The following is a 21,183-nucleotide window of genomic DNA, read 5'->3' as shown; positions in this document are numbered from 1 at the left end:
AAAGATTCAACAAGTGTGCTTTCACTACAAAATTCTGAACTATTAAAAAAAAAAAGAGAAATTTAACCTTTTTCCTACAATTGCCTGATTTGTTCAATCAATAGACCGTACCGTCGATGCAGACCGGTTGAAACTTGCAAGGGCATTTGAGGCATGAAAGAAGGAGACGAGCGTTTGGTCCTCAAAAAGTGGCAGCAACATAAAAAAGCGGAAAGAATGGAAAGAAAGGCTGCGTCTCACAAAAAGCGAGGGGCGGTTTCTTGAGTCTTCTTCTCTCAAGCGATTATACCTCGCTTCGTGCGTTCGGATTTCAACCCCTTTTTTCTTTTATCTCGCCGGATCTAGGTTTCCTCTTCATCTCCGGTGGTTAGGGTTTTTGAGGTTTGAATGGTGGCGTTATTCTCTTCCCCTTATCGTAGAATGAGTTTTCTAGGGTTTCGAAGGCGAAAGTAAGTGGAGCTTCTAGGTTTTTGAGAAGAGTGAAAGGGGAGCTTTCAATTTCGTTGAAAGGGGTTGCCAGGAGGGTTTCTGATGTTCACCCCTCGAATGAAAGGGTGGCCGGGTAGGTCCCCTGCGCCTAGGACGGATGACCCCAGGACTGCCCTCAAAGGGAAAAGTGTTGCAGCCGTTGAGGCAACTCCTCCACCACCATTGGCTTCATTAGGACAGAATGGTGCAAATACGGTCCCAGGGGTTGGTGGTGGCGAGAGTGAGGTCTGGCGGCGGTTCCGGGACGCCGGTTTGTTGGACGAGGCGTCTTTGGAGAAAAAGGACAGGGAGGCGCTTCTTCAGAGAATCTCAAAGCTCGAAGACGAGGTCAGCAGAAAATTGAAAAAAAAAAAAATGTTCTCTCTTAATATTTTGTGTCCCAGTTCTTTTTTCTTTGAACTCTTCACCTCGGTAGAGTTTTTAGTTCGATGCCTGATTACATGGGATTCTTTTCATGTGCCATGTACATTTTCATGTAACTACCATTCTGCACTACCTTTTCCGAAGGAACCCAGGGAACTGTTCTTGGTTTTGTGATCGGACCTGCATTCCACTCGATATGAAGACATCAAACTGTGATTAGATTCTAGAAAACTACACTAAACATAATCCAGTCATGTCTACTTACTATCCTATCGCCCTTAAGAAACATTTGCCGAAGATTCGTGAAATATTCTGAAATTTCATAGTAAAGAAATTCGGTACTACTTTAACTGATTTTTAAGTTTTAAGCTATAATGTTGTGTCTTATTTTATTAATGATATTTTCTGATGTGTATAGAGCGATGCTGGGGGGTTCACTACGTTAACCTTTTTCTGTGTTTTTACACTAGTTTTTTTTTTTTTTTGATAAAGATGTATTAATAAAACAGAAGAAAATTGCAAAGTTTGAGGGAGCATTTTCCTTACAACCAGTGATTGTAGGGTAGCTCCCTGCCTAGCAAGTATATCTGCCACTGAATTTGCGGATCTCGGAATATGGGTCTAACAACAAGAAACAATTGAGGTAATATCTAAAATTTCCTTAAATGTATCCCAATGTCTCCACGGAGGAGAAGACACTCTCTCACACCATCCAATCACCACTTTAGAATCCCCTTCAACTTGGAGGGGCCCACTACATCTTGCTTTGAAAACATGAAGACCGGAGAGGAGAGCCTGTAACTCTGCATTCCTAGAGTCAGAAATACCAAGGGGGCCCGCATACGTGAAGAGCTGATTACCGGAATGATCTGAAATTATTCCACCATAACCAGAAAAACCAGGGTTGCCAATAGATGATTTAGCTTGAGATAACCAAGAGCTGGAGGAGTCCATTCTTGCATGACCGGAGGTGTTTTTCCAATGTGTATCAAAGCCAAGTTTCTCCAATTTTTACGAATGGAGGAACCCAGATAGGGACTGTTTTTTTACACAGGTTATGCCAGAATTAAAGTAGAGCTCTAAGTCCTAAGGGTATAGGATATATGTTAAATGCCCAATCGATTCCTTTTTGATTGGGAAGTTTTTGATTGTGTTAACTTGGAGTGGGAAAGGACTGCGGTTTATGAATTGAAACTTTTCCAATACTTCTAAGAAGATTTCTGCTGATGACAGATGGGAAACATGGAGTTAAAGTCAGGCTTCAGCTCTTGCTTTTGTGAAATTCCTTTAAATCTTATTTTCACTTATTATAACAGAGAACATTCAGCTATTTTAGTTCTTTCTAGATCTTGTGGCATTCTTTCTGTCCAAATCAAATCTTATTTCTCCATGTTGTCAGAAAAAAAGGAGATTTTTTTGAAAAAGAAACTTCCAATGAAGCTAGTCAGACAGAATCATTTATGATTTCTTGCGAGTAGTATTCAAATTTTTTTCTTTGTACTTTTTTACCCAATTTTTCTTTGAGGAGTTCTCAACCATGGATGTAGTAATGTAACGGCTTCCAACTTGGTTGGTGCCAAGGAAGTTTATACAGTCATTCAAAGAACATACCTATGCAATCTGCTAAATGTGTTGGTTATTTTTTAAGCGAATCAGTGTTTTAATGTGACGCGACATAATCTCAAAATCATTTCTTATAAATTAGAATTAACTTTGATTTCCGAAATCAGGGAGGTACAAGTTCAAATCTCATAGTCTCTAACATTTCACAATAGTTTTTTTTTTTTGATAAAAGTAATAATGTATTAAACGAGAAAAAGATTACAAAATAAGAGGGCCTCCCGAGACAACCATTGGTTCAAAAAAATACTAGAACTGACTAGAACTTAGGGTAATTACCTTTCCGTAACTTGTCTCAAGTGCCTATATGTGAGGACAAGGGAGTTTTATAATCTGTATTACCCATCATTTGTCTTGCAAAATGAACGCAAGTATAGGCTCATAGACTGCACAAGGTGAACATGTCCAAGCTTCTCTCTTTTAGAACTTCTATATTTTCTTGTGATTTTGATTTTAGATAAATATCTCTACTAGGTATTGGGAGAGGTGCAAGGGTTTTACTTGTTTTTTTCGTTTTTTGAAAAGCGAGATTGATTGTATTAGAGGGAGAATACAATAAGCCTCCCAAAGGAAGGGTTTTACTTCTGCAGTGCTTGGAAGGTTGGAAACAGCATTTGTGTAAACAAAGTCTTGATTTTCTTGCAGCTCTGCTTTTGCCTTACCAGTTTGTTGTTTATTCATGGGTGAAGCTTAAATCCCTAAATTATGTAGTGCCATCCTGGCAAATATGATTCATGGAGACTATGAGCTGATCAGACCTGGATTTGTTTATCGTATCTCAAATATCATATTCGTGAATTTTTTTCTTGTCTTCTGAATCTGTTAGATGCATGATTCTATTTTAATAATAAATGAAACTCAACTTTAAAAAAAAAGCTCTTCTAAGTATCATGTAATTGTCATTTATGTTGGTTCCTCTATAAGGCATTTTGCATGTTCACTCCACTCCAATTTCTTGTATTTTATCTTAGTCTTTTCCCCCATTAGTCATGAATCTTTTTAATTCTGCCACAGTGTTTTAGGATTACAATTTTAATCAAGGTTTCTTTCATCTTTTGCTATATCTGATATTGTTTTTATTTTTATCTTTTGCTTAATGTTGTACTACTACACTGAATCTATGTTCTTTTTTTTTTTTTTTCTCTGCAGCTTTATGATTATCAGTATAATATGGGGCTTCTCTTGATTGAGAAGAAGGAATGGACTACAAAAGTTGAAGAACTCCAGGAGGCATTGATGGAAGCTGGAGAAATTGTTAAACGTGAACAGACTGCCCACGTGGTTGTGATATCTGACATTGAAAAGCGTGAGGAGAGTTTGAAAAAGGCATTAGTGGTAGAGAAACAATGCGTTGCTGATGTACGTGATATTCTCTTTATTCTTGCATGTCTGATATTTTTTTCTTTTAACTCAAATGTCTAATAACTATTTAGCATCCAGTGGTTGGTGATGCATTTCTTTGAAGTGTACTGGAGATGCATTGGCTAATATTCCAGTAGTTGTAGAGCAAATAAGCAAGTAGTAGATTTGGAGCTCTGGTGACTTTGATTTGTTGTGGTGGATATTAAGTGATTGTTTCCCAAGGTTGGGACATTGTATGCATATTTGTATGGGCCTTATTTGTTATGGAAAAGGAAAGAAGTGTCATCTGAAATTGAATATTATATCCATAGTTTGATTTTGCTATATGAGTTATTTGTGCTTCTTCATGTTCCTAAAAAAAGTTGTATATGTAAACTTGGTCCTGCTTTCCCTTTCTGTATAAAATATAAAGAATAAAAAATAAACACAAACTTGGTTCTGCATTCTTTGTCCTTCTTTATGTTTGATTTTTACTTCATTTTTACAGCTTGAAAAAGCTTTGCATGAGTTGCGTTCGGAGTCTGCAGGAGTTAAGGTTAACTCTGATGAGAAGTTGGCTGAGGCTCATGCATTGGTGGCAAGTGTTGAGGGGAAATCTTTGGAAGTGGATGCAAAATTTCGTGCAGCTGATGCCAAGCTGGCTGAAGCCAGTAGGAAAAGTACAGAGATGGATCGAAAACTACATGAGGTTGAGATGCGTGAGAGTGTACTAAGGAGAGAGCGACTCTCTTTTAATGCAGAGTATGGTTTTACCTTAAGACTTGTGTTACTTTCTTGTGTCCTTTTTTCTTTTAAACAAGCAGTTAGCCTTGCTATTGTGCTTTATAAGTTGTTTTTTATGCAAATAAAAAGTTTGATTCTGTGTTCTGGTTCGCTAAGCTGTATTTGCTTGTAATTGTTCAGGAAGGAAGCACATGAGTCTGCATTAGCGAAACAAAGAGAAGACCTACGAGAATGGGAAAAGAAGTTACAAGAGGGTCAACAAAGGCTTATTGATAGCCAGGGCCTTCTAAACCAGAGGGAGGCTAGGGCAAATGAGAAGGATAGAGCTATCAATCAGAAAGAGAAAGACCTTGAAGATTTGCAGAAGAAGATTGAAATTGCAAATTCTGTTTTAAAAGATAAGGAAGCTGATATGAGCATGCGATTGACTGCTTTAGCACAAAAAGAAGAGGTGAATATAAAATTTTCTATAATCTATGTGCATTCGATAGTTAATTAAAGCTTTTATTTATTGCATGCAGGAATATGATCTGAAGCAGAAAGACCTGGAGGCCAGAGAGCAGGAACTCCTTGCTTTGCAGGAAAAGCTCAATGCTAGAGAAAAAGTGAGTTCCAATCAATAACTTCATCTTGTTGTTCTATATAGTTGCTATCAGTTTTCTTCTGGCTAAACATTGTACATATTTGTAGGAGAATTTTTTTTGGGATCTAGAGTTTGAGTGTCAGGCTGTTAATGCATTTGCTTGGGGCATTTATCCGGAAGTTGTGTTGACAGAGTTATAAACTGAATTGATTTAAATTGCTGAGGTTATGTTCCATTAGATTTAATCTGTATTGGCTGTATTTGTGTTTGCAAGTGGAAATGGAATTAAATATAAGGTAACTTTTAACTGAAACACTGTCAATCACATGGCTAGGATGGTAAATGGGGGAGGTATGAACCTGAAAGTAGATTATATTGCTGATTGTCCATGTGGATGGCTTCTTCTCTAATCAATGGCTGCAAATGTCTAGTTAGGAGGAAAAAAAATGTGATGGTCTTTATTTACAGGCCATCTTTCCATTTCTGTCCTTTCCATAGAACATAAACATTTTGAGAATTGTGGTGGATTTTCTGATGACCTGCTGAAAATGGTGTTTTGTCAATTATTGAGTCATTAGTTTTAGTTTTTATATGATGTTGTTGTAATTTGTGTTATTGTTTTGTTTCTGTACATGAACTTTTGAAGCTTTTGGAAGGTGCTGTTGATATATTATGAATTACTTTTACAGCTTGCAGTTCAGGCACTCATTGATGAGCATAATGCTGTTCTTGATATAAAAAAGGAGGAGTTTGAGTTGGAGATGGAGAAGAAGAGGGTATCTGTAGATGAAGAACTGAAAAGTAAGGTGGATGAGTTGAAGCAAAGAGAAGCAGAGGTTGGCCACAAGGAAGATAAGCTTGTTAAAAGAGAACAGGCCCTTGAAAAGAAAGCAGAAAAATTGAAGGAGAAAGAGAAGGAGTATGATTCAAGACAAAAAGTCTTCAAAGAGAAGGAGAAGTCTGTGAAAGCTGAGGAGAAAGCCTTGGATATGGAGAAAAAACGAGTTGAGACTGACAAAAAGGAATTATTGAATCTCAGGACTGAACTTGCAAAGGACAGGGTTGCCATGGAGGAGAAGGTAAAACTGATTCTTAAGGAGCAGGAACATCTAAAAGTGACTGAGGATGAGAAGAGAGAATATCTCGTCCTCCAGTCCAAATTGAAGGATGAAAGAGAAGAGTGCAGACTCCAGAAGGAGCTCTTGATAAAGGAAAGAGAGGAGCTGGTTCAGGACAGACAGAAGATTGAGAGGGATTGGGAAGTGCTCGATGAGAAAAATGTTCTGATTGAAACAGAGAAAAAACATCTCAAAGAGGAAAAAGAAAAGTTTGATAAATGGAAAGAAGCTGAAAAGGAAAGAATGGAGCGTGAAAAGTTGGCTGCAGCAAGGGAAGCAGAGGAAGAGCTGGAAACTCTCAAACTAGAGAGGGAGACTCTTGCTGCCAGAATGGAGCAAGAGAGGTCTGAGTTATTTGAAAAAACACAAAGAGAGCGAGATGATATGCTTCATGACTTTGAGCTCCGGAAATGTGCTCTTGAAACTTCAGTACAAAGTCTGCAGGAGGAAGTGGAAAGGCAGTTGCATGAAAAAGAGAAGGCATTCATGGAAGAGAGAGAGAAAGAGATGAATCACATAAACTCCCTAAGAGAACAGGCTCAAAGAGAGATGGAGGAAATGAAACTGGGAATGAGAAGACTAGAGACAGAGAGAGAGGATTTGATGTCAGCTCGAGAGCGTCTGGAAAGGGACCGTCATGGGATACAGAATGACATTGAGGAGCTTCGTGCTCTTAGCAGGAAAGTGAGGGATCAGAGAGAAGAATTTGTAAAAGAGAGACAGCGGGTGCTTGACTTTATTGAGCAGAACAAGACTTGCAAAAATTGTGGGACTGTGGTGCTTTCAGATCTGCAACCTTTACTGGAATTTGAGGATTCTGGGCCTACTTTCCCTTCAAGATTGGCCGAGGTGGATTTTAGGCAGACTGATAAGGTTGGGGTGGCTCCTGACATATCTCCTGTGGGCATGGGTACAGATTCTGGTGGTCGAATGTCATGGCTTCGGAAGTGCACATCAAAGATTTTCAACCTTTCACCAGTAAAGAGGATAGAAGATGCAATTAAAGGTCCAGATATGACAGTATCGGAGAGATTAGATGCAGCTGAAGATGAACCAGAACCATCCTTTACTGCTGTAATGAGTGATACTGCTGATATTGAACAGATGCAGTCTGACACCAGTGTTAGAGAGGTGGAAGATGGCCCTAGTCCATCTGCTGATGAAAGGAGTGAAATGGCTCGCTCACAGGGAGCCTCTGAAGTTTTCTCTGCTTCACCAGAAATTGAGGAATCCAAGCCTCTGGTGCAAAAGAATGTTCCTAGAAGAATTGGCAAAAAATCTCGAAAACTCCGAGCTACTCGCACCATGAAGCAAGTGATTGATGAATCCAAGGCCATTCTTGGTGAAAACCCAGGTGAGAACAAAAATGAGGAACAACCAAATGGGAAGCATCAAGAGCTCGCCCATGGTGGCAAGGAAAGCCAAAGGGACTCCCTTCGAGAAGATAGTAGAGCTTCCAATGCTGGACGCAAGAGGCAGTATAGAAATATAGCTGGTGAACAGAATTTAGATGAAAGCGAAGCCCGCTCCGAGAGTGTGACAACTGGTGGAAGGCGCAAAAGGCGGCAGACTGAAGCTACTACAGTTGAAACTCCAGGAGCCAAGCGCTATAACTTCAGAAAGTCCACAGTGTGAGTGCAACTCTTTATGTGTTTGAAACTTTAGGACCTCATGAAAATGGGGTTAATAACAACTAGTTGAAGCAGTTTTTGTATATTCTTCATTTTATGTATGTGCAGACATACACGTATGTGCATGTGTTTCTTTTTTCTCCAGTATATCAAACTACTCACAAATACTTGCCTCTGCTGAGTCAGTGCGGGTAAAGCTTCGTTGCCTCAGCAAAGTGCAGGAACTGAGAGAAGAGATCATCCACAGTCAACCCAATTACTTGAAAATGACAAGGTTCCTGAGGAAGGTGACCGGGAAGTGGTTGCAGCTGAGCAGCATACTGGGGCCACTTCTGCTGGAGTTGCAGTTGAGAATGACAATGGCATGGATACTACTGGGAGAAGCATTGTGGAGATTCACAAGGAAATTACATTAGAGAAGGTTGTCAGGGTAAATGCATCTTACCTTTTTTTTTTTTTTTTAATCTCCTTAAACATGATGCATAATTTCTAGGTAAGGGTGCATACATTGTAGCAGTGTGGGAGTAAGGACCACCTCATAGGTGGCTGTTGGGACTCCCTTCTGAACTTGGGCGTCTGTGTTATCATGTATATGGATTGTGAGGCTGTTTCTCGTTCAAAGGATGCTTTAGTTATGTAGGTTGTGTTTATGCTGCAGGTCGAAACAATTGACAATGTAGAGTTCAGTGAAGGTGGCAATCAGAGTAGAGATGAAATGAATGTGGTTGAAGATGCACAGTATGATGGGTACGAGACGGAAGAGGCAGATCTTGCAGATGAGTCTGAGGATGATTCTGAGAAGCATAATGCATCAATAGGGAAGAAGCTATGGAACTTCTTCACTACGTGACTGCCCTCCACTTAGAACTTGGTTGGTACAGAGTCCTAACTTAGAGCTCTGCCAAAATGTCATTCGTGTAACTTCGTATCAAAAGAAGCGTTAAAAAACTCACATTAGCTTTAGGGGTTAGGAGTGTGTTTATTTCATATTTGTTAGGATTTGGTGTGTCTATTTTGCCACTGAGGTAAGGGTTTCGTGATGTGCAGTGTAGTAGCAAATTAGTGCCGGTGTCTCATGTGCTGACAATTTTTTTTTCTGCTTTGGGTGATTTCCTGAAAGTTGTAATGTATCAGCTTCGGTCATAATTCATACTCTCATGGAGCTTCGATGATTCTACCAACATTTTTTTAAGCTGTGGTGGTTCAGTCCTGGAATTTGAAAGTATGATATCACATTGTAGAGGGCCTTGACGTGATAAATACTCGAATAACAACTTTTAAGGCCTTCTTCCCTTGGAAAGGCATCAACGAACTACACATTTTACTGATCGCAGGAAGTGCAGGTGTCAGTTTAACTTATCTGTGTGGCTTGTATCTTCAAATACCAGACATCCAAAGCCACTGAAGAACGGGTAGTCAAGAGTGTTAAAAATGTTCTCACTCTTCTACTTAATTGTAATTCTTACATATTAATAGTTTAATTACTCTTGTCTCGTTATGAATGTTGAAATTACTTTTTCCTCGAAGGTGGGGTCATCTCCCTTCTCACTGTGCTGGCCTGGGGGGAGAAAGGGAATGTCTGCCCTCCTCCTTTCCCTTGTGTGGTGGGTTTCTGTGTCTTCTTTCCCACATAAGGGGATCAAAGAAGGGAAGGGGCGGTATGTAATTTATAAGAGAAATAAGAATAATTTGGGAGTAAAAATTAACGTATAAAATAGTTTATGTAATCTTTATACTATATTGGGTGATTGACGTCCGAAACTGAAACGTCGATTCTGAATGTTTTTGGGGAGGGTGGTCAAGCCGAAGACTAGATTCCCCTTCTCAACTTCAAGCGTGGAAAAAGCAAATGCATGCCCGGTGATTGCTAATTAGCTAGATATACCCTCCAGTTTTCCGGCATTGGGTAAGGCGAATCGAAAAATTCTAAACAATAAACAGATCTCAACATTCCTACAGGGAAAAGTAGAAAACTTCCTTCCTAAATAGGCGAGTCTCCTTCCTCCTCTCCCATGGCGGCTCTGAACCGCTTCTTGAGGCTCCAACCCCTCTCCTCGTCCCTCTCATCTCTTCGGTGTTTCACTGCTCTCGCTTCTGAAGCTCGCCTTGGATTCCCTGATTCTCTGTCGCACCAGCGCCCCCTCCGGCGTCCGAATCACGCAAACAGAAATGTCCAGTGGATTTTCCTCGGCTGCCCCGGCGTCGGCAAGGGTACTTATGCCAGTCGTCTCTCCCAGCTCCTTGGTGTGCCTCACATCGCCACTGGAGATCTGGTTCGGGCAGAACTCAAGAGCTCCAGCCCTCTCGCGGATCAGGTATGACTGTCTTCCTTTAGTTGTCAGTTTCGGTATTTTCTGTTTCTATCGTTGTTCGCTAGTTAACTCGGACTGGGATCGTTGCCTGGTCCTTGATTTTGCCACTTCAACTTTTGGAGGGGCGGAAAAGACATGCTTTCACAGGAGCGGAAAAGACTTACTTTCACAGATAACTCTTGGCCATACCTCTACATTACGACTCTCTAATCTGTTTTTGCGTCTGCATTAGCTTTTCGAAGCAACTCATTCTTTATCAGGTTCCTTATTATGCTGATCGACACAGCAACAGGAAAGAAAGAAGCAACCGAAAAGAAGACCAGAACTTTATAAAGGAGAGAGAGAGAATTTCTCTGCAAGGCACAACATGCTCTGTATTACTTGCGCTTGATTCTAATTGCTCAAAGAGCCTTCATTATATAGTCTGTTGTGTGGAGCACATTCTACTCTTGTTTCCATGTGTTACTACATGGAAATTAGACATTTTTCTTAGACTTCTAACCTCAGGCGTTAAGCAACCTGTTCAACGCAATTTTAACTGAACTAGTAAACTAACAGTAAGAAAATAAGGCCTTTATGTAAAAGTAAACATTACCTGAACTAAGAAATTGACTTAGCTCATGGCTTCTATTAGCCTCCCTTGAGTTAAGTCTTCTAATTAGGTTAACAATTCTGCTTAGTTTGTTACTCTACTGGCCTCCTTTAAACTAAGTATGCCATACAGTATATTACAGCAAGGCTTGCTTGAAGTCGCCCCCTTTCACAATAGATCTGTTGAATTTTGCATGTTGTTTGTATGCTTTACCCTTCTGGCTTGGAAACTGAGACTTGTAATGACTCTTCCGATGCGGATTATGAGACTTGTAATGGATGATATTTGCACGAAGTACTGGATACGGGACGAGTTCTTCCCTCTCATCCTGCTTCTTTCTGGGTGTTTGCCTGGACGTGAAACTGTCCCCTCTTCTTCCATGGAGTAGACAACTGTTTCTGTTGCCCCGCAATGTCATCTGACTGTATAATGCCATCCACGACTCCGTCTTCTCCAAGAATCTTTGCTCATGTACTTACAGGAAACTCATCAACTTGCCAAACTCACAATAGATGGATCTTTCGGCTCTTTGATGGTTGTGGCTCTTCATTGTTTGCTCCTCGCATGCATGGGTAATCTAAGATGATAGCTCTCTATCTTTAATGTTGGAAGATGAGGTTTTACATCGCCAAACGTCGACAATCTTGCTAACACTTTAGGTCTGGCAAGTCTTGCAACTACAATATTCACCTCGATGAAACCCTCTCTTTTTTTTTCTCATTGCTGCTACCCAATCAACTAGATGGGCTATTCTGTTAACCAAATGTCATCTTCCACCCTTTTCTTTTTTGTGAGGAAGCCCGAGTAGACTTGACCTTTTGGTATTTGACCTCAACTGGACTCAAGATCATCTCCTGCATCGTGCAAATCAGTGGAAAATTCATCCTGATCGCCACGCTCTGATACTAGATATTGGATGTAACCTTGACTAGGCTTATGCACACGTTTAGCTGGTGTGTGCTGGGCTGATCGGTGCAACAATAGAAAAGAGAAGCAAAACGAAAAAAAGAGAAGAACTGGGAGATAAAGGAGAAAGATTTTCTCAACAAGTTACAACCGTACTTTGTATAGCTTGCTTGATTCTAATGGCTCATAGAGCCTACATTACATAGAGTGGCATATTCACGATCTCCTTTGCCTATAACCTCTTCAATGGTTGGAACCCTAACTCAACAGAGCATGATGCAGCCATTGTTTGGCATCTTAACGCCCCTCATGAAGTTAAATTTTCCTTTGGAGTGTCTGCCTTAACAAAATCCTCACAGTCGACAAACTTTGAAGACGGGATAATCATAATCTGAGCATTGTTTGCCCTCTGTGCAATTCCGAGAAGGAACTAGTCAGCCATCTTCTCCTTTGCCCCTTCTCTTGACAAGTGTGGATGTCCATCCTCAGTCGTATTGGATTTCAGCTTCGTGTTCCTTAAGACCTCATCTCTACCAATCAGATGCTCCTTGGGATCTCTATTCCTAAGATGGGCAAATTGCTACTTTCGGCTTGTGCTGCCTTCATCCCTTGGGGCCTTTGGAAAGAAAGGAATAATAAAAGATTTAATAGAAAGCTCGAATCTCCTGTGAGGATCATTGGCAACATCATTGGTCAGATTTCTTCTTAGCTTCACTCAAGAAAGGAATTTGCTTCTCTTTCGGGTTGCTCTCCCCAGGACAATTGGCAAGCCATGGCTCAGAATGGCCTACCATTATCCAGGAATGGCCACCTCCTCAACTGGGCCTTATCAAACTTAACTTCGATCAAAGCTCCCTTGGCAACCCCGGTAAGGCCGGCTTTGGTGGAGTCTTTCGTGATCTCATGGGCACTCAGCTCATCACTTACTTCCCCTTAGGGATTGCCAATTCCACTTCCTTTGAGCTTCATGCTCTTTTTCACAGTCTTATTGTATTCCATGACCACCTTAGTAGCCTACTTCCCATTGAGGGTGACTTCAGGGTGGCAATTGGTTGGTGTGCCTCTTTGTCTGCTCCTCCTTGGCGGCATTGGGATATCCTTAATGAAAGGATGGATATTGTTCCTAACATTGTTTGTACTTAGTCTCACATTCCTAAATCTGTGACTTCTGTTACTGATTTGCTTGCTAAGCAGGGAGCCTCCCTCCAATCCCTTGTTATAAAGGGAGTGCTCCTCTAGCTTGTTGTTGTTCTTCATTTTGCTTTTTTAAAACTTCACTTTTCTCGATTTTTTTTTCTGAGTTTGACCATTACCTCTCTGTCTTAATCTCATGAATGTGGCTCTGCTTTCTAGATCCCAAATGCGGAATAATATGTGCATCTTTCAGGCTACCCTGATGTGAAAAAACCTTATCTAGTTGCATCTTTCAACATTCATCTGTCACATCATCATTGTAGATCAAGTACAGTGAGAGCATGAGAGCCTTGCTGGTTAAGTTGTGCCTCTTTTTCTTTTAAATTCTTCTGGTAGATATTATTTCAAAATAAGGTGTTCTTTCTTCTGTCATTTGTTTGGAAGGTTTGGTTTTAATTCAATGTTTAGGAAACTTTAATTTGCATTTGCTGTATTGAAAGATATATTATGTCGTGGTGTATAATATATGAGCCAGAAGTTTTGTTCCAACTTCTCCAACGATGAGATTTGTTTGTTTCAAAAAACATTTATATGATTTTTTAGTTTTTCTTATTATCAAGATAGTTTTCAAGATTTTGTTTATTTACAACCTGATTAGTATTTTGGTTTCCTTTAGTTGTTTAAAATCGCATTGCTATGTTCTAATTCTGGGTCCATACATTTGCATCACTAAATTTTGGAAGAATAGAAATTGACTGGATGATTTCATAGAAGGTAACATACAATAAATGTTTTTCCTTTTCCTTTCTGCAGCTTAAAGAAATTGTGAACCAAGGAAAATTGGTCTCAGATGAAATTATAATAAATCTTTTGTCGAAACATCTTGAAGAATGTGAAGCCAAGGGGGAATCAGGATTCATCCTTGATGGTTTTCCCAGAACAATAAGGCAAGCGGTGAGTGACTCCTCTGTTGATTCTTTTATGGACTCATTATTGGGGAAACTGGTTTGCTTCCAGGGTTTTTTTTTTTTTTTTTTTGAAAATGTGCTTCCAGGAATGTATCCTCAGTAGATTGTGTTTTGTTCCATTCCAATACCTTGCAGTAAAAAAAGTCTATGTATGTGCAGGAGATACTGGAGGGAGTGACTGAAATTGACCTAGTGGTCAACCTTAAACTCAGGGAGGATGTATTAATTGAGAAATGCCTGGCTAGGAGGACTTGCAGTCAATGTGGTGGAAACTTCAATGTTGCTTCCATTGACATTAAGCCTGAGAATGGTAAGCCTGGAATTCTTATGGCACCACTTCTACCTCCTCCACAGTGTGCTTCTAAACTCACTGTTCGATCTGATGACACTGAGGAAGTTGTCAAGGAAAGATTGCGAATATACAATGAAGTGGTATGCTCTTCCTCTCCCTGCTTCATTAGTAATTCACGTTGGAACAGTTCACGTAGTTAGTGTTATATCTAGAGGTAGAATATAAAATGATACTGAATTGCATGAAGGATATGAAATGGAGTATCAATTGATTTGGCTCGAAGAAGATTAATACGGATTAAAATGAAAAGTAAAACAAATTAATACCTTGGGAGATATTTAAGTTTGTGAAGGTGCAAAATAGCTTCCTCTGCTGCTTTACTATCTAGTGATGTTATTTGCCCCTGGAAATAACCAGTATCAAACTCTCCATATACTCTCCACCTACATGTCTGGTTGTTAGGTGACCTCCTGATGCCTGTGCCTTGAGCCCATCCTCATGTTCAGGCATCGGTCCATAGAGGTGGGGAAAAGATGCTTCTCTTTCTCACTTGTCAAAGGTGAGTGTTTGACATCAAACTCTAGCCTGTGGTCTGTTGTTAGAGAGAGGAGATGGTGGCCTCCTGCTCTCCTTCCTCAGACCATGGTCTGACACATGGTAGGTGAGATCTCTTTTCCACTCGGGCAGTGGCCCAAGTATGCAGGAGTACAATCACAGATGTATTGTAGGCAGTTGGTTGGTCAGTGGCACCCCACTACCGAGGATTTCAGCAAAAAACTTGTAAAATTTTTGCTTGAAAACACATTTATTGCAAATTTTATGAGGCTTTATGCAGCCAAGCTAAAATGATTAATACATAATGATCACATTGAATGGGCCATATTTTCCACTAGTTTCCTGCAGCATTTAGGGGTTACTTTCTCATAAAAGTTAAATTTGAATTTACAGAGCCAACCTGTGGAAGGGTTCTATGGGAGCCGGGGATTGTTAGTGGATTTTGATTTACCTGGAGGCATTCCAGAGTCCTGGCCGAAACTTCTTGAGGCCCTGAATCTTGATGACCACGAGGTCAAGCAATCTGCTGCAGCATAATCTTTTAGCATCCATGTGGGGGTCATTCAATTGATGTGTAAGATTCTAGCACATCAGTTAAAAAGATTTTGAAATAAAAAGCTTGAATTCCGTCTACTGCTGGAATATATATATATATTGGCAGTATTCAGTTCGGCTTTCTAGTAATTGGTACTAAAGGTGGGTTAACGTAGAAAAGTGAGTAGTATTCTCCAATTGAGTGTTTGATTGTAAGGGAGAAAATTTTGTCTTTGTTTTTCTTCCAAGTTCCCGTCCATGTTATCTTTTACTGTTCCGTGAACATCCTACTTTTTTCTGTATCTCTATTCTATTTTGATCCCGTATATCAGTAGTATTTACATGGAAGTTGCTCGAGAGAAGTCATAATTGCAGTCAAAAGTGCCATTTGTTTCAGTCCAATTCTAACCATCTTTTTCAGTTCAATTCTCCCAAGCGCAACATTTCCCCACCCAAAGCCAACAAACAGCTTCTTTGTCCAAACAATTTTAAACTAATTTTTATCTGTCACTGACAAGTTTAGACTTATTAGTACCTGCATTTGCAAATTGGCAATGAAACTAGTCTCTGAACCATTTATATTATGGAGAAATGTCCTATTCATCCTCTCATGGAAGAGATTAGTTTAATGCTAATACATTTGTAGTAGCGTATCTGACTATAAATTTGTGGGCACGCCTACAAGGTTCGCGAGGACATTGGAGGGTTATTGTGTTTATGGGAGAATCATAAATGGTCTAACGGTGTCCTACAGTGGTTCGGTGAGACAGATAAATTCCGGTTAGCGTTTGGAGAGGAGCTGGGATAAGAAAGGGTAAAGAACTCCATTAGATATTAGTGGGATTGGTTAGTGTGGGTGGCTCTTGTGATCTTTGACCGGACTCTACCTAGCTCAAATCTAGGTCGGGTTAATCTGAATCTCATCAATTTCAACGCAGCATTTTTTGTTAATAGACGTGGAAAGTCCACTCTCACACCCTCTCTCTCCCCTCTCCCCTCTCCCCCAATCCATGTGAGTTTGGGGAAAACCCAAAATACCTTATTTATTCATTTAGGGCCTGTTTGGAACCATAGAATAGAAAAGAAAAGAAGAAAAGAAGTTATTTTAGAGAATCATTGGGAGAAAATAAAATAAGAGAGAATATTTAATAGAATTTTCTCACAAAATGATGGAATTTGGAGAGAGAAAAAAAAGAAATAGAAACTTGTGAAAAAAATTTAATCATAAAAAATTTTAAATATTACTATTTTTTTCTTCATTTTTCATGTATATCCAAACAAGAGAAACTATATTTTTCTTCAATTTTATCTCTCATTTTCTTAAGCATCCAAATAAACTTCTTTTCTTCTTTCCTTTTCTCTTTCTCTTTCCCGTCGTGAAATTTTTTTTCGTCGAGGTTGGGAGGACGTGGGCGCACGACGAGAAAATTTAATCCGTTTTAGGCATCGGTTACGTGTGAGGAGACAAGTAATATGCCTTCAACATGAATCAATGGTAAATGTTCGTATCGGAATAACTGACCACCCTTCTCGATTTCATTACTAATTACATAGTAGAATCGATTTAAAATTTTTGAATTCTTTTTAAAATATAAATTCTTTTAACTGTTTTTATGAATTTCTATTATTATACATATATATACATAATACTCATCCCTTTTTCTAATTAATTTACTCAGAATTTATTGATTTTTCTTTGATGTATATAATAGAAATCAATTACGAGATATTTAAATTATTTGATTTAAACTTGTGAGCCAAGGAGAAGGTCAATTATTTCATAGTAATATCATTCTTATCTGGCAAAGCAAGCTTCAATCTGTAAAGAGATATCAGTCCAGGTAAAGGTACTAATTGAGCAAAAGGAAGTGACTATATGCAAAGAACCCTCATAAGCAGCCTCACACTCTACAGGAACCTTTAACTATTTCACCTGGCTTCATCTATTGATCAACTGAAACTCTGAGTGGTGGCCTTTGGAAAAAGATTATCATGTGAAGAAAGTGTAAACGAGAAATTATTTTTTTATCCCTGTCCTGTTGTTTCACAAAAAAAACTGTTAAAGAGAATATGAAAGTGATTCAGAACGATAGAAATATACAAAAAAAACTGATCAGAAGAAATTTTTTCTAATAGGTTTCTCTAAGAGTGTTAAGTTCTTCTCTTTAACAGGAGATCAATCTCCTGTATACAGCAAATTTTAAGACAATAAATAGAACAGATAATAGCCTTCCTTGCATGGTAGACTCATTTAATGTCAAGCAGAATGAAAAATGGGAAAGTGTATCCTCACAAATGGAAAAGTTTAGGTATTGTGTCCATACAGAGTTCTCATATACCCTTTTGCCATTGCTGCTCTCTACTTGACTGGGAAAGGAAGAAAACAACTACAGCTTTCTCCACAAAATGAAGTCCTCAGAAAGCAATGCTAGCCTATCTGCTGCAGTAGAAGTGGATGATTGGGGTAAACTTTCTTAAGCTTCTTGAGTTACACTTATAAGGTGCTCACATATCTCAAGTTATATCACAAGAGATTTGGCTCCGTGACAATGTGACAAACTTGTATCTCAATCTTTATTTTCTTTTGTCTAAATAGTCAATACCGGATTTTCCGTTCTACGTGTCGATCAGCGACGCGTTTGATGATTTATTTAACGTAGTTCGGTGCTGTTAATTGAGATTAGGTTAAATGAGGTTTACACATTAAGGTGGTTTGTTTTCAATTATGTTACGTTAAAATAGTGAGAAAAAATTGAATTCAGGAGATAAAATATTGTGCTTAATTATTGTGTGATTGAAGTTCATAAGAAAAGAAGAAAAAAAAAACAATTAGAAACTTGCAGACTCCATCAGATTTTATCACGTATTTTTTTGTAAATCTCTGTGGACTGCTTGAAGTAAACGATTGGGTCAAGTTTCTTAATCCTATTATTTTCATTTTTTTAATAGTCTGATTGCAATGAACTTTCTATAGTTTTCACTTGTTATTTCTGTTGCCATCAACACTACTGTGTTTTCAACTCTTTTCTGTGATGATCTTATTCATCTTATGGTTTTTCCTGTTTCAGACGCGGATGGTTTCGTAATCCCAAGCCTGCCAATGGATCAGATGGATGAAACAACACCAGAACAGTTAAAAACCAATCATCACTGGAAGAAGGATGAAACAAGATCCTACACTCCGGAAAAAAACGGCTCAGAGATTAACTGAACCATGTTATTCTTTTGTTTGCTTGAGTGCGCACTTCCGAGATTTCTTTCTAGGTAAAATGAGATATTAAGACTCCATTTTCTTATGAGATTATCTTTCTGATCTCTAGCCTTGTGTGTGGCCAGGTAACTGAAGCCAAAGAAGAGATCTACCTAGGCCCTCATGGAACTCCACCTTCTCTTCTGAATCGCAGAAACCCCAGTAGTTCTGGAAGTAAATGGAAAGAAGGCGCCGAGGCCAGCCATGCTCACACGAAGAAGCAAGTCGCTCGTTACTATAAAAAATGAGCCATCAAAGCTGATAGATCATGAAGTAGTATTTACTATACCAACTACAAAGAGATATATATATATCTCAGTCTCTCTTCCTTCAAACCCTTCATCACAGACAGAAGCAGTTATTCTGCTCTCCACAGGCATCGTGCCTCTTGTTGTAACTCCTCTGCTGGATGCTTTAATGGTAATTAGGGTTGTTCTGGACAAAGAAGTATTTTGAAAATAATTGGGTTATGCAGAAGTATTGAAATTAGCGGTTAAATTGTAACTTGTGAGGGATGCCCACGTCTTTGTGGAATCGTTTCCAATGCAAGACTTCCTATTGTGCGAGCAGATGAAGAAGGTCTATTGAAATTTCGGAAAACATGAGAAGCTCTAAGCCTCTAATGTTATCTTCATCTGATCAATCGTTTTCCTTGTTACTTTGTATTGACTTTGCTTATAGTTGTCACATGACGAGTGTCACAAGATTGATTTTTGTGTCTTACTAGTGACCTATGAATCAACCTTGTCATGGGATACCACCGCCCATATAACCAGGCTTAGACTTTGCAAGAGTTTACATTGTGCCGAAACAACATTGGCAAGGGCACACGCTCTTCAAAATGGTAGGTGGCTTCTTCTGGATCAAAATAATATTTGAAGAATTCAGTTAAAATGGAAATTAGTTGAAGAATTATCCCCTCCAGGAATACCACATTTAGGGGGGTTAGTCAACAATGAAGTTGAAATGAAGTTCATGCGCATTACGCAATTCATTTGATTAGGCCGTTAGTGGTGAATAAACACCAACATCATCTGAAAAATGCAGGTAATTGTCTTAGGCTAAAATCGTGGAATCGTGATTCAGCCCAATTTTGTGAATCGTCCACTTGAAGCGTCACTCGAGTCGCGTCGTTCCCTCCCCCGACGAATTTTTTTTCTTCTCATTTGTGCTCTCTTCTCCCTCTTGGCCTTCCTCTCCCAATTTTTTTTTCTCCCGCTCTCGTCTTTGCACTCCTTTTGACTTCTTCTCCCTTCGTCATCTTTGTATCTCTTCCCTCTCTTCCTCTCTACGTCTCTTAGCTCTCTCTCTCCTGTCTTCACGTTCGGTGGTCACAATCTCTTGGCTCTCAGCTCTCTCGGCCTTCTCTGTTGTCCCTGCACACCTCACCTCTCGGTCCTCTCTCACCTCTCGCCATCTGTTTCCTCCTCTCTCGCCTTTCTTGTCTCAAACTTCTTCTGATTTCCCTATTTAGGGTTCGATTGCTCTAACTTCTACCTATTTCCCCCATTTTTTGCTTCGATTTCTCCCATTCTTCTTCGAGTTCCCTCAATTTCCCCCATTTAGGGTTCGATTGCCCTAACTTCTACCAATTTCCCCCATTTTCAGCTTCAATTTTTCCATTCTTCTTCGATTTTCCTCAATTTTCCCATTTGGCTTCGATTTCCCCCAAATTTTACTTAATAAACCTAACCCTATTTTTTTAGTTTAATTTACTGTTTGATATTGTTTTATTTAATTTTTGTGTGGTTTATTTGTATTGATTGTTCGATTTCGGTATAATTTCGGGATTTAGGGTTATGGTTTGGGGGATTTAGGTATAATTTTGGGTTTTAGGGTTAGGGTTTAGAGGATTTAGGGTGTTGGGTATAATTTGTATGGTTTAAGGGATTCAGGGTTTAGGGTTTAATTTCGGATTTTAGGGTTAGGGTGTAAAGGATTTAGGGTTTAAACATTTATTTTTATGTTGTAAATTGTAGACTATTACAAGTAACTCGGTTCATTTTCAAACATGTTTTTTAAGTTTTAATTATATATATGTTATTAATAATATATCCTATTTTATTAATAAAATAATTTATTTATTATATGTTATTTATAATCTATCATGGCAAATAAAATATTGTTAAACAGAGCATTTGATCAATTATTTTGGTTTAGTTATCTCATTTTTATAATTAATTAAACTAATCATTTTTAATTTTGTAAAAGATATTATTAACTAATAGTACATAAAAAATCCATCTTCGGTTATTAATAAAATAAGTATTTTTATTTATTCAGTATATTCAATATTTAATTACTGTATTAAATTAGTGATTTAATAGTCATAATTAAAATATTGTTAAAGTAAACATTGATCAATTATTTTGGTTTAATTATCCCATTTTTATAATTAATTAAACAAATGGTTTTAAATTTTGTGGCAATATATTATTAATTAATAATATGTAAAAAAATATATTTTGTTATTGATAAAATAATATATATATATATATATATATATATATATATATATATATATATTTTTATTACTGTATTAGATTAGTTATTTTTAATGTTAAAATATATCTTATGATATTAATAAATTGATTTATTTATTTATTTTTATTATATTCACTTATGTTATTTTTTGCTTTATTTATTTTTTATAATAAATTACAGTCATATGTAATTATTATATTATTTTATAATAAATTGTAATAACTAATTATTATAATATAATATTTCATTAATTAATATATTAATATA

General features: G+C 38.3%; 2 protein-coding genes across 3 annotated transcripts; both read left to right on the top strand.

Moving 5' to 3' along the window:
• Positions 1-161: 161 nt before the first annotated feature.
• Positions 162-9,081, top strand: LOC137937864 (protein CROWDED NUCLEI 1-like). Of its 2 annotated transcripts, none has more exons than XM_068783050.1 (8): positions 162-816; positions 3,622-3,831; positions 4,322-4,575; positions 4,738-5,008; positions 5,079-5,162; positions 5,830-7,889; positions 8,076-8,310; positions 8,548-9,081. In XM_068783050.1, the coding sequence occupies exons 1-8, from the start codon at positions 532-534 to the stop codon at positions 8,737-8,739; spliced, it is 3,591 nt and encodes a 1,196-aa protein (XP_068639151.1). In that variant the 5' UTR covers positions 162-531; the 3' UTR covers positions 8,740-9,081. The 2 variants fall into 2 exon arrangements, with proteins under 2 accessions (XP_068639151.1, XP_068639150.1); XM_068783049.1 differs by having other exon boundaries at positions 163-816; positions 8,076-8,319.
• Positions 9,082-9,666: 585 nt separating this feature from the next.
• LOC137936769 (adenylate kinase 1, chloroplastic-like) lies at positions 9,667-15,484 on the top strand. The gene is made up of 4 exons (XM_068781638.1): positions 9,667-10,204; positions 13,647-13,787; positions 13,961-14,233; positions 15,042-15,484. The coding sequence occupies exons 1-4, from the start codon at positions 9,902-9,904 to the stop codon at positions 15,183-15,185; spliced, it is 861 nt and encodes a 286-aa protein (XP_068637739.1). The 5' UTR covers positions 9,667-9,901; the 3' UTR covers positions 15,186-15,484.
• The last annotated feature ends 5,699 nt before the right edge of the window (positions 15,485-21,183 follow it).

The sequence above is a fragment of the Aristolochia californica genome, unplaced genomic scaffold, assembly GCF_029961685.1.
Source record: "Aristolochia californica isolate CCGP_79_NKW_82.1479 unplaced genomic scaffold, dmAriCali1.0.hap1 SCAF_7, whole genome shotgun sequence".
Lineage (NCBI taxonomy): Eukaryota > Viridiplantae > Streptophyta > Magnoliopsida > Piperales > Aristolochiaceae > Aristolochia > Aristolochia californica.
The sequence above is the reverse complement of the archived record's forward strand: the minus strand, read 5'-3'. Positions and strand labels throughout refer to the sequence as shown.

Coding starts and splice junctions, on each gene's coding strand:
- LOC137937864 (XM_068783049.1), top strand. CDS start 532: ATGTTCACCCCTCGAATGAAAGGGTGGCCGGGTAGGTCCCCTGCGCCT. Junction 7,890..8,075: donor AACTTCAGAAAGTCCACAGT/GTGAGTGCAACT, acceptor CTGCTGAGTCAG/TGCGGGTAAAGCTTCGTTGC. Junction 8,320..8,547: donor CATTAGAGAAGGTTGTCAGG/GTAAATGCATCT, acceptor TTTATGCTGCAG/GTCGAAACAATTGACAATGT.
- LOC137936769 (XM_068781638.1), top strand. CDS start 9,902: ATGGCGGCTCTGAACCGCTTCTTGAGGCTCCAACCCCTCTCCTCGTCC. Junction 10,205..13,646: donor CCAGCCCTCTCGCGGATCAG/GTATGACTGTCT, acceptor TCCTTTCTGCAG/CTTAAAGAAATTGTGAACCA. Junction 13,788..13,960: donor CCAGAACAATAAGGCAAGCG/GTGAGTGACTCC, acceptor ATGTATGTGCAG/GAGATACTGGAGGGAGTGAC.